Source organism: Temnothorax curvispinosus, unplaced genomic scaffold (assembly GCF_003070985.1).
Source record: "Temnothorax curvispinosus isolate PA1 unplaced genomic scaffold, ASM307098v1 QBEX01017838.1, whole genome shotgun sequence".
Taxonomy (NCBI): Eukaryota; Metazoa; Arthropoda; class Insecta; order Hymenoptera; family Formicidae; genus Temnothorax; species Temnothorax curvispinosus.
This window is the reverse complement of record NW_020227618.1, coordinates 312,503-328,854: the sequence shown is the minus strand read 5'-3', so window position 1 is coordinate 328,854 and position 16,352 is coordinate 312,503. Positions and strand designations below refer to the sequence as shown.

Genomic DNA, 16,352 nt, shown 5'->3' with positions numbered 1-16,352 from the left:
GAGCGAGAGAACCTAAGTACTCTTAAATATAGAAGAGATTTTTTATATACTCCAATTTTTATATGAATTGTAAATCATTTTATAAGCAATATTGGTAAATGTTTTATTCCTTAATAAACGATTTGTTAATCGAATTGATTTATAACATATTGAATTAAATATAGAGATAGGGAGAGAAAGAGATATTGCGTTATAAATTTTTCTTTTTATTCTTTTTAATTTCTTCTTTATTTGATATGGACTTTCAAGTGTAGATTGAAGAAATACTAGAACTATTGACAGATGTTGATCTAAGCAGATTCTTTAAGAAAATTGAAAACTTGAATTTTATATGCATATTAAGCTGCGCGTTTGATTCGGTCTTTCTTACCTTATCCTTTCATTTAGGTTCTCTTTCCTTTTCTTAATAAAACGGACGGGAGAGTTATTTAATTAGAGTTTAATCAGGATTAGATCAGAACCGGATATATTATTATGACAGACCGCCTCGAAGAGGCGGAACACGCACGACACGCAGAGCTTGCCGACGAAAGGCGCGTGAGGCCGAAATTAATTTGTTTTCTGATCATTTCGAGCCCGCGGACCACCTGTACGATACATAATTTCTCTATCCGTTGAACATTCTTCGTGTGAAACGTTTTCTCTCTAGGGCCAATAATTAAAGCGCCGACTTAAATTGTTTTACGAAATATTAAACACGCCATAGAAGAGGATACAAATGAATATTCAACATCTATAAATTCGTGTAACTATTCGTTTATTAAATACCTTTCCAATCTGCGCCTTTCTATCGTGCGGAGGAGAAATTATTTTCCATCGATAAAACGTTCCGCATATATGTTATTTTCTCATGAAGCAATTTTCAGACGAAACAAAGTTATCTTCTTTTTTTTTAACCCAGACGAAAAATAATCGTTGAATAATTTATAAAATATTATTAAAAGTCGCGATGACGCAAGAAATATAAAGCTGACAATTATTCTCAGAAACGATAATACTTTTGAATATATGATTACGAGAGTTGTGCAACCGCAGCGAACGTGAGATATATTGTTGCACCGAAGAGTCTATTAATATGTCTATTAATTTATACGGATTTATTTAAATGCTTTTTTTTTATCGTATTTGAATATTCACGCAATTGCATAACGATCGAGCGATGCTCAGACAACGGATGCTCAGGTCAGATCAGACAAAACGTTTCCAAGTTGCACGCTTCGACACACGCACGTAATTGTATTCCGCATTCGTCCCCGTATATCAAAAATCGTGAATATTCGCTTTGGCAGGTGGACATATCTGCTTAATCGCTAGGTTTCAAGATTTATGACGCGGCGAGCGGTTCGTTACGCCATTCGAAATCATTTTTCGATTGATTATCACCGGCTGCCCGTTCCTCCCTTCCTCCCTCTTTTTTCTCTCTTTTTTTTTTGTCGTTCCCGCGGAGCTGTCACGGAAAAAATATTTTCCCGCGGGCCGGAGCGCGCGCGGCTTCAGGTACGTACGTATCTGCGAATCTCGTTTTATGAAACAGCGAATTTTCGAGTTACAAATAAAATCGGCGCGGCACGGTAACGAATATCGCGCGCCATTTCACGTATCTATTAACTTTTCGATCGTGACGCGTCGAAATGGAAAAAAAAGGGGAAAGAGAAAAAAACACAGCGGCGGGGAGGAAACAAAAACAAGACAAACGAACAAAAAAAAGTAGGAAGGACGGACCGGGTCCATTGTTAACGCGTCCCAATTATTTCACGTGGATCCGCTCGTAAAATATTGAGCCTCGCGCGTCTGTCGGACGGAGATATTTCGCGCGCGCGCACGCCGCTGTTTTCCCTCGCCCTTTCGCGTGACACGCGGAAAGAGTCATAATCTTGGCCGCGGCGCCATCGGCAGAGAGCGATGTGAACAAAACGCATTTTGAGGCATTCTGAATCCCAGCCGAGACTTCAATCTAAGAATACCGTCGGCGTCGTCCGGAGAGGTCGCGCGCAACGTCATTATAGCGAAGACGTAATTTCAAAGAGCGTTTCCGGCGCGCGATACGGACCGAGACCGGTTTCTCTTAGATGATTTTTATTTGATGTCAAGCTGCATGGAAAAACTTTGATGACATGCCAGTCGAGTCTGAGTCGCGATCTGCTTTGGTGCGGCGCCGCCGCAATAACGTCCGTCGCTTGTACGCTCGACAAATTGTACTGGGTTTCGTGCCGTTGGTTTTGGTTTTAATGAGAGGGATGCTCAGCTGGATGATACATGTCGCTGAAGATAGGCCAGTTTCAAAAATAGAAAAATATACAACATATCATTTTTGATATTGCAAGTTATGAACATCAGTTGCTCTATTTGTTTTGCAAAGCTTGTCAATTATCATGTAAGCGAAATGTACACGATCCCGAATTGAAGCAGCGTATGCGTTCTCCACGAAATTCCATGCGCAAAGCAGCGTGTGTGTTAATGTAATTTCGTATAATATAACATCATTATTTCCTTTGTTTTCGAATTTACGCGGCGCATGCTTACAATGGAATTTTAATCCCCGAAAAATGTAGATATATATATTTCGTTACATCGAGCAGACGAGAGAATTTCACTTTTCGCATGAGTTCTCATTGACGAGCAAGAGACGACCGCAAGATCGGCGAGACGTGAAAAATATACGCGACCGCGAGGAAAAAAAAAACTGTATATCCCGTTCATTAACGCTCGACAATGCGTGGACGGAATTATTTTTGGTTTATCGCGCGTCGCTTAATGAATTTTCCCAGTCACGCGAGAAGCGCTTTGCCGCACGGATTGCCAGTAAATTCGCAACAACTGCTTGACCATTGTCACGATGGGCGCTCTCCAATGTGATGAACACGGAAGGGCTCTCATGACGCGATTCGTCACATTAAATGAGAGGAATTTCAATCAAAGTTAAAGGCGGAACAAATGATTGTTGTTGATGAAAACGTGCTCTTGTTACGCATTAAACAATTGCGACACGTGTTGCGAGATATATTAGCCTCTCGATAACTCGATAGTTTCTCCAACATGCAATAATATACTCAAGACTCAGTTTCAAGTTATCTGAATCACGTGAGAAACGCATAAAAAATGATGAATTTTTTTTCATTTCGTTATGTATTATTATGCGAGAGGAATTGCTGGAATTGCGACTTTTTAAGTTGCTACTATGCGTTCTTGTACTTTTTACTTAAACGAGAATCCAATTATCTATTATCCCATTGTTCTTTACACGTCTCGCAACGTAAATTTATTTTCTTAATTTTCCCGAGCGCGGTGTCGCGATACGAATAAAACGTCACGGTGAATATTACGAACGAGTGACAATAAGCAGAGACACTGTTCGCGAACAATCCGCACTTTCGTACAATTCGACATTTATTATAGCGATACAGACGATGGTGCGAGAAACTTTCTCTCGACATTCGAATTGTTTAGAGCGCGCCGTGAAGACATCTCCTCCCTGAGAAGATTTCGCCAAACTCTCGGTTCCAGAGTGTTCAGACGTCTTCGCGCTGCGTGTTAACTTTTTGTTTGCTCGGCGTGCTTGGCTGCACGTTTAAACGTAGGCAGAGCTTCCTTAATGCCTTCTCCATTTCTTCGGGGGTGACGCAGCTTTTACCAGCCACCGTGGCTAAGTTCTTGGCGTCTTGCAGACACTCCTCCAATATGCTCTCGACGACGGCCGAGAGGGCGGCCTGTGCTTTACCGGATATGGCATACGGTTGACCTGTTATCCAAAATTAGCACGATTGATATGAATTCCTTGATAAGGCGTAATACGATCAAATCACTGTGGAGATATCGGCAAGGAAAGCTTATTAATATCTACCACACATCGAATTACGCTTCATTATAGATATCGTATTCTCGTAAACCATAAAATCGTTATGATATAATTTCCTTTTGTACGAACGCTCTTTCGTTTTCACGATTTGTCAGAGGTGAAGGATTCATCAATACATTCTATAATTTCGTCGATAGAATATGAAGTGTGTTCTATCCAATTTTAGTTGGCGCGTGCAGATAACGGTTCGAGTTTCGAAAATCCGTGGTATCAATTAAGATTGATGAGAAAATTGGTTAAAAATTAACATATTAAATTTAGAACAGATTTAGACTAATATGCGACAACGTATTCTACCTTTTTTAAGACTCCTGTTCACTCATCACTACTGTCCCAGATTGTGATGTCAGAAGCGAGAAAATATACAGTAAAAATTCTTGCTAAATGTATTAAAATGCAAATGCGTTAAAATATACCAAAAACTGTCTTTTTGTTTCGTTAATTTTTAATAAATTAATAAATGACCATGGCACGTATCTAGAAATAAATTATGCATAACCGAAAGAAAAATAAGCTGTGTTCACAGCTAGTGACAACTGTCAAATTAATACTACATGGAAATAAATGATTTAATTTCTCCTCGAAACAAAAAGATAGTTTTCGGTATATTTTACAAATCGGGTCTATTGATTGTAAGTGTTGCTTTATTGAAACATTTTTTCATTGTAATAAATTTAGCAAAAATTTTTATCGTATGTTTTCTCGCTTCTGACGTCAATCTGAGATAGTAGCAGTGAGTGAACAGGAGTCTTAAAACCGCTCGCGTTTCTAACGACGAAGACATTTTAATGGAACGTGAATCTGCGCTAGCGAGTCTTCCGTTGATTGCGAGAGGGTATCGCAATACGATACGATTGATCGACAACGGTTTCGGCTTCGCACTCGGCGCGCATTGGCATACATTTTTTATTTCCACGTGGATGTACTCCACCGCCCGCGCGGCGTATTCGACGGATGGAAAATTGCGAGATGGGCGAAGAGAAAAGCGGAAACCGGTCGCGCGCGAGGGTGTGCGCTCACCCCTCGGGGGGGGAGGGGGAGGAGGGGGAAGGAGGGAGGGGAAAAGCGAGCAACCTCGCGGGAAAATGGTCCTTTCAGCGCTCGATGAAATATGGATCGTTTGTTACAACTTGCGTGTAGCATACGCCGCGGCGCCTCCGAAGACGTTTTGGGCGAACACGAGAAGTCCCTTTTTGGTAAGGAGATACGATCGGGGCTTAATCGTCGACGGATAAATCGATATCGGGGACGCGCCCCGAGACGCTATATATCTTTGCTGTGCTCGAATTGACGATTAGAAACGAGAACGGGTAAAAATTCGCAAACCGCTCGCTGGCTCGCTCTCGCAAAACCGAAAACCGCAACGTTTGATGCAACCGCGGTCGTTCCGCAAAGAGATAAGGACGACCGATCAAAATTTTAGTGAAAACGGCGGACACACGTAGCATGCAGAAAAATAAACGTTCGAGCGCGATAAAAACTTGATTACTTGACGTTGGAATATTGACGATATGTCACAGTTAAAAATATAGCGATTATCAGTCGTAAGCAAGCATTTCTCCTCATACTTTTGATATTAATTATCGTAACGTAATTAAAACACTATTTGCAAATTGGCAAGGTTGACGAGGTGGTAATCGATCGCCGGAGACAATCACGCGTTCGACGTTTTTTTTTTTCGCTTTCTCTGCTCATTAATCGCGATCCGTACAACACAAACATGTCCCGAATGTGTATCTAACGTCTCCGGGTTATCCGAAGAATTCATCATTCTAACAAAGGGAGATAAGGAGTTTTTGGACGCCTATAAATTCTAGCTACGTGCCGGGCAACGTGCTGCAATCTTGAACGATAAAAGCGGTCCCTGCGATTACACGCGCCTCAACCGATGGCGCGGATTGCATTTCTCTCGGCGAAATGCACGGCGAACGATTAAACGCGTCAGCGGATTCTTACTTTCAGCCGCGCCGTTAGTTTGCCGCCGCCGCCGCCGCCGTTCTTAATTCCGTCGCTATATCCATAGCGCTGTACCCTGATACATATAGGTGTGGTCGCGTTTTATCGGCGTGGGTGTATCTCATTTCGTAAAGTGCGCGACCACTTCACTTCTCACCCCCCTGTCCCCTTCTCGTTCGTTGCTCATTCATCCCCCTCCGGCTCCTACTACCGTGATTTCCGCCTGTCTCACCCTCGCTCTGATCTCACCCGTCTCCGCTCGATCCTCCCTCACCCTCCCGCACCCTCCCTCGAAATAAATATGTCGCAATAATACGTCGCTTCTGACGTGTTCTGCGACTCCGATGACAACGTACCGGAAACGATGCGGGCTCGATGGAGCGTGCCGGCGCGCGAGCTCATCGCTCGCGCAATTTACGAAACGACCAAACACTCCCGGGCGACTCGCGCGATCGAAACGCGCCTCGAGATACCATTCTTGTATGTACCGAGATTATATTGCGCGTTCACCTCGCAAAGCATCGCAGCGGGATACGAGGGAGAAAGAGAGAGAGGGGGAGAGAGGGAGAGAGAAGCAGACGGGATGGGGAGTGTGCGTTCTTTGAAGCCGAGACGCCCCGTATATTGTATGATATGAGACGCGGGCGGGAAAGATTGTAATGGATTTTCGTAGCTTGGAAAGTGAATCGCGTCCGAGATGGAATAAACGCGAGAGCAAGGCTCTCCGCGTCGCGTCGCAACGCATTTAATAACGCGCGTTAAATTATCTTCTGTCAGGGAATAATTATCGCGCGGCCGACGACGGGAAAATTGAAGTGGAGCGCTATTTTCTTCCCTCCTAAGAAACGTTCCGCTTCTCAAAATTTATAACAGTAATATTAATTGAGTACTAATAATTAATGATAATAATTAACTTGTAGGTTAATTTCGTTGCAAATATTTTACGCACCTTGACCCTCTCTGATATTGGGATATAGCTTCCTAATTCGACGCCACTTGCCGGGTCGATTTTTACGACGCATGATGTGACATCCAAAGCTGTTCTTTGGTTATTAATTTAAAGCATAATCGATAAAGCAATTTGGAAGGTAGGTCCTAATTGAAATGTCAGATCAACGTTATCTGCGAAACAAATGTTTGACGTCGTTCAGCTTCTCTTACACCACACTTCAAGTCTCATGTACGGAATTATATATTTAATTTATGCGTAATTTGCATGGATTTTATAAATACGATTATTTTACTTTATTTTATCAAGTCGCTATCTATTGTAATTTTTAATAGCGTCTTGCAAAAATGCATTTCTATTATTGGGCATTTTCGCATTTCAAAATTGCAATCGCATAAAAGTTTCTGTTTGGTGACGTGCCGTGGCATCTTGGTCGGAGCTGAGACGATACAATTTTTCTCCGGATGTGTCTGTGTACATACATACGAGAAAGATAAAAATGTTGAACCTCGGAAACTGTACAAACAAATTGCTTAACACAGAAAATATGCGATTACGCAATATCGCATTATTATGTTTAATTTAATTTAATTCAATATAACGTTTTGATTCTTTATTTTGACGCTTTTTAATAAAGACAGGATCGTTATAAATAAAAGCGTTCAATTTCTAAAAGACATTTATATCTTTTAAGCAGAGGGCAAATTATGCAAAAGCAAAGATCGCCTTTATTAAACAACGACGAACTGGTTGGTCGGCGATCGTAAATTAAGAAGTGTAATATGGTAAAAAGTAAAACGAGTCGGAATTTAATATCGCAACAGATTGGTCGATCGTGATCAGCGGTTTATTCGCGGAAAATCCGCACCCGGAGGTGCAAGGTGGAATTTCGCGGCTGGCGCATATTTACACCCCTTACGCGAGATATGCGGAGGGAACATCTGCGAGATGTGGCGCGCGCCGGCATTACGAAGGATTGCGGTTGCATACTGCAGTTGATGCGCGGCGATAGACAGGCGGCTAAGCTGATGGTACCAATCTGTCGCGCCCTAGTTCAGCCCCTAATTATTATGCATTGCCATGCAAATAGGTGGCATTTAATCGACTTCCCATACGAGGTGGTACATACACGCCTCGTGCGAGCGGGGTTCTTTGACCACGGCCACGGAAAAACAACAGAAACGAAGAGGAAAATGAAACGAGATCTATCTCCGGTTGGACGGCGACGCTTGCAGAACCGTTGTTGACGGCATTGCCGGCGATGAGAGAACACCTCTTTAATTGTATTAGTTAGATTGCGCGAAGTAGGCCGTGGAAAACGGGAAATTAAAGGAATATCTTAGGAAACGGGTTATGAGGAAACGGGCTCTCTCTTTCTCTCGGTCGCCCTGCCTCTGTCTTCCGGCACTTCTACTCTTCGTAAATCTTTTTGATCGGGAAATTCGACGGCGCGCGAGATGAAATTTATGAACTGGAGTGCCAGGACTTTTCTTTTCCTCGCAAAAGGAGGAAAGCAGATCCGCGAGACACTTAACTCGGTAACATCAGGAGGATCTATCGAAAGAGAGGGAGAGAGAGAGAGAGAGAGAAAGAGAGAAGCCAATTACTTTACTCGGGGATGAGGCGAAAGAGTAAAATTTGTAACGGAAGTTCGGCAGTAGTACGGCCAAAGGCAATTCTGCGTTGACGTATCGCGGCGTCGAGTTTCGAAATGAAATATCCGGTTTCCGTACATTCGATCTTTCGTCGGACGTATATTTCAACTTTGTCTAACGACTGCGTTATTAGGTCGACGCTTCTTCGCTCATATCCTGGAGGCGATAAAGAGGGATACGCGATCAGTGAAATGTTAAACCTTTCAGCGTGGCGTCGGCTGCTATTTATACCATTATTGTTGAGAAGGGATACCGAAGAACTAATGAAACTTCGATGTATATTACACGGAATAGGAAGAGTATCACATTTCCTTCGACAGCGTGCCGTTTGATCTATGCTGTGAGCGACAAAGAAATTCAATACGATCATGATTAAATTAAATAAAGTTTACCCAAAACTTCTCTCGTATAAAAATCTCGTTACGTGTACATTACACGTATATGCATATGCACGTATATGCATACGTAGAAAAAGTTATAACGCCAATTTCGGAATATCCGTTTTCCCGATTCAGTTCCACAGTCCCGGTCTAAATTTACAAACTAATATTATATAACATTAAAAAATTAAACTTGTAATTTGAAACAAATTCACATTAAATCCGCCGATATTATTCTCTTGCGCTCTTTTTCTCCCTCTGTCGTTCTCTCTCTGCCTGAAATTCGCCAGGTACATTACGCGTCACGTTACGCCGCACTTTTACGATAAGCACGATTACGCTTTATGGCGGGTCGCAAAATCTATATTCCATACGCGGGCTTTACAAGCTTACGCCATTTTCTCGTAAAAATGGACAAGAAACGAGACTGGCGTTGCCGTCATCGTGAAACTTCTCCCTTTTCGTCCGCGTAATTTCGACGCCGTCGACACTTCGGGAAACGTCGCGCGTCCGCATTAATAGCTTCCGCGTCGCGGTCTGCGGACCGCGAGAGAAAAACGAGTCGGTTTCGTCGTTTCGACGCGAAAAAAAAAGGAAAGAGAGAAGTCGATTTGACGGACGTAATTAGCCGCTTGCGTCGTCCGGTCGGGAGCGCGTAACTGGCGCGTCGAAAATTTTCCCCGAGAAAATTACTGCGATCGCGGCGGCTGCTCCCGGCGGGTACCATGCCGTAAAATTTCACGGTATCGTACCGCGAACAATATCCCGATATTCCGGGCTTTCGAAGCCCGGCGTCGCGGATACGACGCCCTGAGGGCTTTTTCTCGTGGTTACTTTTGTTCCACGAACTAGGTTCCCCGCCGCGCCGATCTCTCTCGTCGTCGTCGTCGTCGTCGTCGTCGTCGTCTCTGTTACGCGCTTTCCGATAGTCGAAACGTCAACGCGCGCATGCATGTTAATGCATGCGATGCGCGCATAACACGAACGTAACGCGAGGCGAACGACGCAATCAATATATAACGAGGCGAACGCAACACGGAAAATAGACGTGTAAATTATGCGCGCCTGAAAATTATATATTCGCCGTTCTGTTAATATGAGAGGAAGGTATAATTTCTCGCATGCATGTGTATCGGCGACATAATAGATATCGTTATGTCGGACGCATAGATTGCATAATAGACTGCATTTTTTTGTCTTTCGAGAAAATTCGAACATTGAACGACCGGAAAAATGATTAACGAGAAAGGAGGGGACGAGGAAATGTAAAGATTGAAAATAATCGAGCGGTACTTTGAACGATAGTATCAGAAATCTTAGCGAAAAATATGAAATTTTTCACGGTATATCGTTTCGCGGACGGTATTCCCAATATTCTCCATTCCGCAGTATGGCTGATACAATACCGCAGGGGCTTCCATTACTGTTATTCTCGACCTACAGTCGTTTGAGTTCACCACCGTGAATAAATACAGTCTTTTCAGCCAGGAATTTTGAGCCTTTACACTCTTAATACAACGCCTTACAGAAACCAGCGAAACATAACGTTTTTTGTGTTATCACTTCATTTTATGCGAATTTATCTTACGTAAGAAAATGTCACTTTATATAGATCATGACACTTTTCACAGATGTTTTGTGAACGTTTTTTAGGAACGCTTGATTTTTTTTCATAAATGGTCACCTGGGGTGATTTTTGCATCCCAATTAAAAGTGATGGTTATTAATTACATATTGTATATTTTTCGTTGTTCTATAAACAATTAGTATTTGAGGACAATATGTATATTTACTTAACATTTTCTGAAAAAAGTAAGGAGGAACAAAGAAATATTTAAAAAAACAAAAGGAGCACATTAAAATTACTATGAGCTTTATTTTTCGATACTGGGGTATAAAAATTACTCGAGGAGCCCGTTTCTGGGTTAATCAATTACGTGTTTATTTTTCAATGTTTATTTTTAAATGTTTATTTTTGACGAAATCGCAACGTGTGTTACAGGATTATCAATTTGCGATGAAGCAACGGTGGCGAGACACTAGCAGGTAAAGGCCGTCGTCGTACGCCTGGGACGAGATTTCTCAAGGTAAACACTCAAATTGTCGACAACAGGAACCAAGTAATATTCCTGACAGCACGATCTAAAATGTTAATTTGCCGAATAGTCGCGCGAAACGGACGAAGAATCTAATTCACGGTATAGCCGAGTGCAAATTAACGACGCCGTTCAGCGTTCTATTCGAGAATAGGATTAACGAAATACTTAATGCAATCGTGCTCAATCTTCATTTAGTCGCGCATTCACGAAAACGAAATTAAGTCTTATGCAAGAATAACGTCTATCATTGTCAGAGGGAATAATTAATTTCTCCGCTTTGACGCTTGAAATCACCGCTGTTCTCCAGATAACAAGAGGGTCTCGACGGCGGGAATTTCATGAATCTGTGTCTAAATAGAATTTCTCATTCGTACTTTCTCTCATGAAGGAACGGGTTTACCAATGTATGTAAAACGCCTCAACTTGTAATTTGATAAGCTCGGATATTAATCTCTTGAGCGCTTTAGCTTTAACTGGTTGAACGGCGTCTGAGAAATCAATGAACGACTGGTCTTCTCAAAATTTGGGCAAAAGTAACAGAGGAAGAAATTTTTTATTTATTTTACGTATATATAACGTCTCTATTCATTTTTAACATTTTAATTATTTTATGAAGAAAACGACGCTCTCCAAGAATATTACAATTACAAAAAAGTACATGTGTCAAAATGTTAATTTTTTTATGACAAAATCTGCACTGAAGTTCGTTAAATAGAGAGTAAAACTATTTTTGAGCTGTATTTGAAATTTGAATGCCGCTTAATGGGCCGCTGGTAAATAATCAATTATTAGTTGTGGGAAAACGGCACTCTGGGATCGTTCGCCGTCGCCGCGCGCGAATCTCAAATTCTTCGCCGCCGACATTTCGGCGTCGTGACGATGCAGGGATTAGTCTCGAGGGGCCGACGTGGCGCAAGCGCTACGTGTATAAGAGTCGTCAAATTATTCTGGACGTGCTTGTCGACGACGTGCATCCACCTGACGGCGGGGAACTCTCTTTGGGATATATCGTGGTTTGTTTACCCGAAACTACTGTCCCAGGCCGCGCTGCCAGGAGATCCGTCTCTGTCACTTCGTATACAAAGGACTTGGGGGACGGCGGTGTGTTGGCGAACGACGACGGGATAAGGGGACGTCCGGCGACGGGGCGGACGGAAGAGTGTCATATAACGATAGCTTATTTCGCACGGCGTACCTCGGACGTCGATGACCAGGGTGACCGATAGATAGACGAAGAACTGGGAACGGGGCGGAAGAAGGGGCGGAGGGGAACAGGGGGCAGGGGGAGGGTGAAAGACCGAACCCCCGAGTTCACATCGAGCGATCGAATCGCCTACTTCCGCCGACTCGCCGGATCGCTGGCAGTTTATTTCCGCCCCGACGTGGAATCGAGAGCCGATGGGCTCGAGGGGCGCGTTGTCCTAACGATGTGATTTATCGTCGTCTACGAGCCCTGACAGGTCCCCGTCATCGTCGGTACACAGACAGCAGCGGGACGCCCTGCACGTCGATTTCTAGCTTATCGCGCAACCGGCGGCGATAAGCGGCTTACTGGAAGTCTGTCGAAGAGCAAACCGTGGCGCGGCGCGGCGTTGCTGAAATAGCGCAAACAACGGAAGTGGCACGGCTTAAGGACGTGGTTGCAGGCGGCTGCGTCGCGTCGCCTCGGCGATCAGATACACGACGATCTATATACGCATGGTATAAAGTCGGAGATCGAGCGCGCTCCACGAACTCTCACCCACTCTCGGAATTTCCGCTATATCCTCCCGTAATGTAAATCGTAAACTTCTGAAGAAAGATTGCCTTAGCGCGCACATCCGGCGATATTATCCGACAATGTGCGATATCTTTCGCCCCCGAGTCAATTTACCTATAATTGATCTGGGTTAATATTCTATACAGCTCTCGGCCCCATTCGTATCACGCGCGAATATTGCCGTATGACGTTGTTAGTGAGTGCCAATTTAGCGATCGGTCGGCGAACCAATTCACCAACCTGTCAAACTGTCAGCGTGGCGGGCACGCGAACGTTATACGCGAGAGTGTGTCCGACGAATTCGTATACCGAGCAGCGCTCGAAGCGTCGAGCGGCGACGGACAATTTTTAGTCGCGTCGAAGCGTCTCGTTAACCGAAAATAAGTTCGAGTCGTGGAAAATGAAATGTCAGACTTGTCCGGAAGTAATTAATCCCTCTTTAATACTTACTCCAACTTCGGCGTACCGCGCGAAGAGCTTTAATAGCTAATGCTAATCTGCCCGCTAATGACGACCGCGGTGCATCGCTTGGGAAAACGTGTGTAAATAACAACAGCGAGGATGTGCATATTAAACAACAAGATTTATTTATCTATATATACAAACGTTTATATTTGACCATTTAATTAACCACGAAGCACGATAAAACATCCGTGTAGACAAAACATTTATACGCTCCTTCAGACATTCGCGAGTAGTTTTAAAGGCTTCCGACGAGAGATAGAGAGGTGACGGGAAGTCTGTTTTTCTTTCTTTTATTTTCAACGGCGGAAAATTATTGTCTCTGTACACGCGCATGATCGCGCCCTGACGTTCCAAGTATCACGTTTCCCTTAGAAACGAAGCTAACGAGGCTACCTCTTACAGGCTAGGTGAAAAACAAGAATAGGAATGTGTCGAATCGACGTGCCGGTCAGGTTGGGGGCGGGGGGGTGAATCCTTAACGGTATTTATTGTCTATTTACAAGCGTCGTTTAATCGCGTACGACGGTTTGGCGAGCATCGGAGGGTACTGACCCGGATAATCGGGCGCAAAGACGCTATACCTCCATCTATATACAACTCTCCTGTACACGCAGACTCCTCGTGTAGATGTCGTGGGTGCGATGCACCGGCAGCGTGCTGGGCCGCATCGGGCTCAGGCACCTCTCGGTCCTCTCCGCGTAACCGTTCGGATAGATCCAGGAGTCCTTGGCGTGAAGCACCGACGAGGGCGACGGATAATCGAGGTCCTCGAGGCACCTGAAGTCCTTGGCGCGCTCGGACGACTTGCCGGACGCGTAGCCCGGCTCGAAGATGTCCGGCCGCCTCTCCGCGGTCTTGCTCGGTATCACGTCCGGATCGTCGTCCGGCACGTCCGCGTTTATCTGCTCCTTCAAGTTATCCCGGTGTGCCCCGTTCGTCGCTGGCGGCGCCGCCGGCCGGTCCTCCTTGCCCTCATACTGCACCGGCTCCACCGCCTGCGTCTTCATCGTCTGATGTATCGTCGGATGGTTTCGCCGGTACAGGGTCAGCGTTATCCCGACGATCAGAATGCAAATAGCGGTTACCCCGCCGGCGAAGCACGCCACCAGGAGGCTGTAATCGGTCGTCTCGTCCGAGATACCGCGACCTGCGAAACAAGCGTAAAGAAAAAAATCGTGACTTGTGGGAGGGTCCGATGTACCTTTCTAGAAATAATGAGCGCTTCGATCTCTTGGAATATATATCGCTGGATTGTATGCTGATAGCGTGACCTGTTTTCCGAATGATAATCAAGTAGGAGATAAATTCTCGAGGCTAGATTCCAAGCAAGATTTAAACGTAAGAGAATCGGCTTAATTCGAAAGAAACTAGATCTCTGCCTCTCGATAAAATATTCGATATCTGTACGGGGAAAGAGAATTTTGCTGCTGTAGCAAAACCGTCGCTGCTGCCGCTGCTGCTGCTGCACATTCGACGTGAGCTTGACCAATTTTACTAACCAATTATTCGATATTGCAGCAAAATCTGTGTTTCGTTGATAAAATAAAAAGGATCTTATTGCGTGCGTGTGCGAGTAAATTTGTTCGCGGAAAGCCAAAACAGAATGGTCTGTTTCAAACGAATGTCATTTCGCTATTAATATTTAATAGTTTTACGTTCTCCGCGCGCTCGACATAATTAACGAACGTGAACATTAACAGCGCGACGATGCAAGGAGCATTTTATCGATCCCGTCGCCGTTTACGTATGTTAAAGTATGCACGGCTTTATTGGTTTATCCGATGATGACGATACTTGGCGAGATGAGCACGGCGCGCGGATTATCGATCCCGTACGAATGTCAAGTTAGTTTTGGACCATCGACAATGCGCGCACATCACAATTAAGCGGCAATCAGCCACATCGGATTAGTGCGTAACGATGGGAACGCGCTTGGGCGTTTTCTTTTTGGATTCCGGCAAATCGATTTCCATTAAACGGCAAATTTCGTATCGGCAATTCGCGTCTCTCTCTCTCTCTCTTTCTCTCTCTCGCAAGTAACGTTTTATCTGCCCGCGCGCGGTGCATTACAGCTTTTTAACATTACATGAGACGAAAATCCATACGAGGGGGAATCGTCATTCAAATTTCATGGGATAAAACCGGTAATAATTCCTACGAGGTCTATTCTTAATCCCTCGAATGCGGGGAAATAAATCGAGTAACTTGTGAAATTTGGGAAGAATATTTTACATTAATTATTATGTTTTCGTTCTATTTATAATATAACGTCGAATTCCGGATTTACGAGGGTCGGTCAAATATATATAAACCAAACTTTTCTAAAAAAAAAAAATAAACTCCTTATTCAGTTAAAGTATTTCTAATGCACATACAAGTTATTTTTCTACGTAGTTTCCCTGAACATCTAAGCACTTGCGCCACCAGATTGGCAGCTTTTTCATTCCCGTGTCATAAAAAGAAGTGGGTCGTGTCCGAAGCCACTTGCAACGAACGCTTCCACCTGTTCGTTATTTTTGAATCATTGTCCTCCCAGCGCCACGATAAACATTTGATGTGTCTTCGACGTCTCATTACTGAACTGTGCGCGTAGTCTCTCCAAGATCTCGGTCGGAAATCGGTTTAACATTTTCTTTGGTCAAAAATTTGATAATAAAGCGTTGTGCAACGGCACTCGGTACTGCTTACTCGCTCATCGTGTTCACTAACTTGCTCAAATGGTCTTGGCCTTGCGTGATCGCTTGTTCAGCGGTGGAAAAGTTCGGTTTATACTTGACTGACCCTCTCGTATTAAAGCGTCAGCTTGGGATATCGCGATATCTAATTCCGCTGGCTGCATCACACTCGTCGCAGGATTAACGGCTGGTCGTTGCGCGCAAAACGTGCGATTTCCTAACATATATATCCGTATATATTCTCGACCGGCAAAGAACATTCATCCTCATCAGGATGGACATTCGAACTGATGGCGACATCAACAGCCAGCGTCCGGTAGCGTCGTTCGTCCCAACGTGTCCGGTAAACGAGATTCGCTTTTTCCGTGTACTTATTGGATCACGGAGGAAACGCAGCCAGCTTTCGGAAGCAAAGATTAAGAGGAAGGCGGAGGATCGGGTCCGCGGACAGAGATGGCCAGGCTCTTTAGAATTCAGAAAACGCCTCGGTTCGTTAGCCAACGAACGGTCTCCTTACGAGTGTGTATGTGTGTGTGTGTATATATGTATGGGCACACA

General features: G+C 44.2%; 2 protein-coding genes across 4 annotated transcripts in view; both read right to left on the bottom strand.

Moving 5' to 3' along the window:
• Window positions 1-3,460: 3,460 nt before the first annotated feature.
• Window positions 3,461-3,863, bottom strand: LOC112467871. Its single transcript, XM_025036760.1, has 2 exons — window positions 3,857-3,863; window positions 3,461-3,739 (listed from the first exon to the last, which is right to left on the bottom strand). The coding sequence occupies exons 1-2, from the start codon at window positions 3,861-3,863 to the stop codon at window positions 3,510-3,512; spliced, it is 237 nt and encodes a 78-aa protein (XP_024892528.1). The 3' UTR covers window positions 3,461-3,509.
• Window positions 3,864-13,228: 9,365 nt separating this feature from the next.
• Window positions 13,229-16,352, bottom strand: part of LOC112467857 (hemicentin-1-like) — a 31,746-nt gene continuing 28,622 nt past the window's right edge. For all 3 annotated transcript variants that reach the window (XM_025036733.1, XM_025036734.1, XM_025036735.1), the window contains exon 10: window positions 13,229-14,266. In XM_025036733.1, coding sequence (XP_024892501.1) covers window positions 13,707-14,266 — 560 coding nt within the window. In that variant the 3' untranslated portion in view covers window positions 13,229-13,706. The remainder of the gene's footprint in view (window positions 14,267-16,352) is intronic.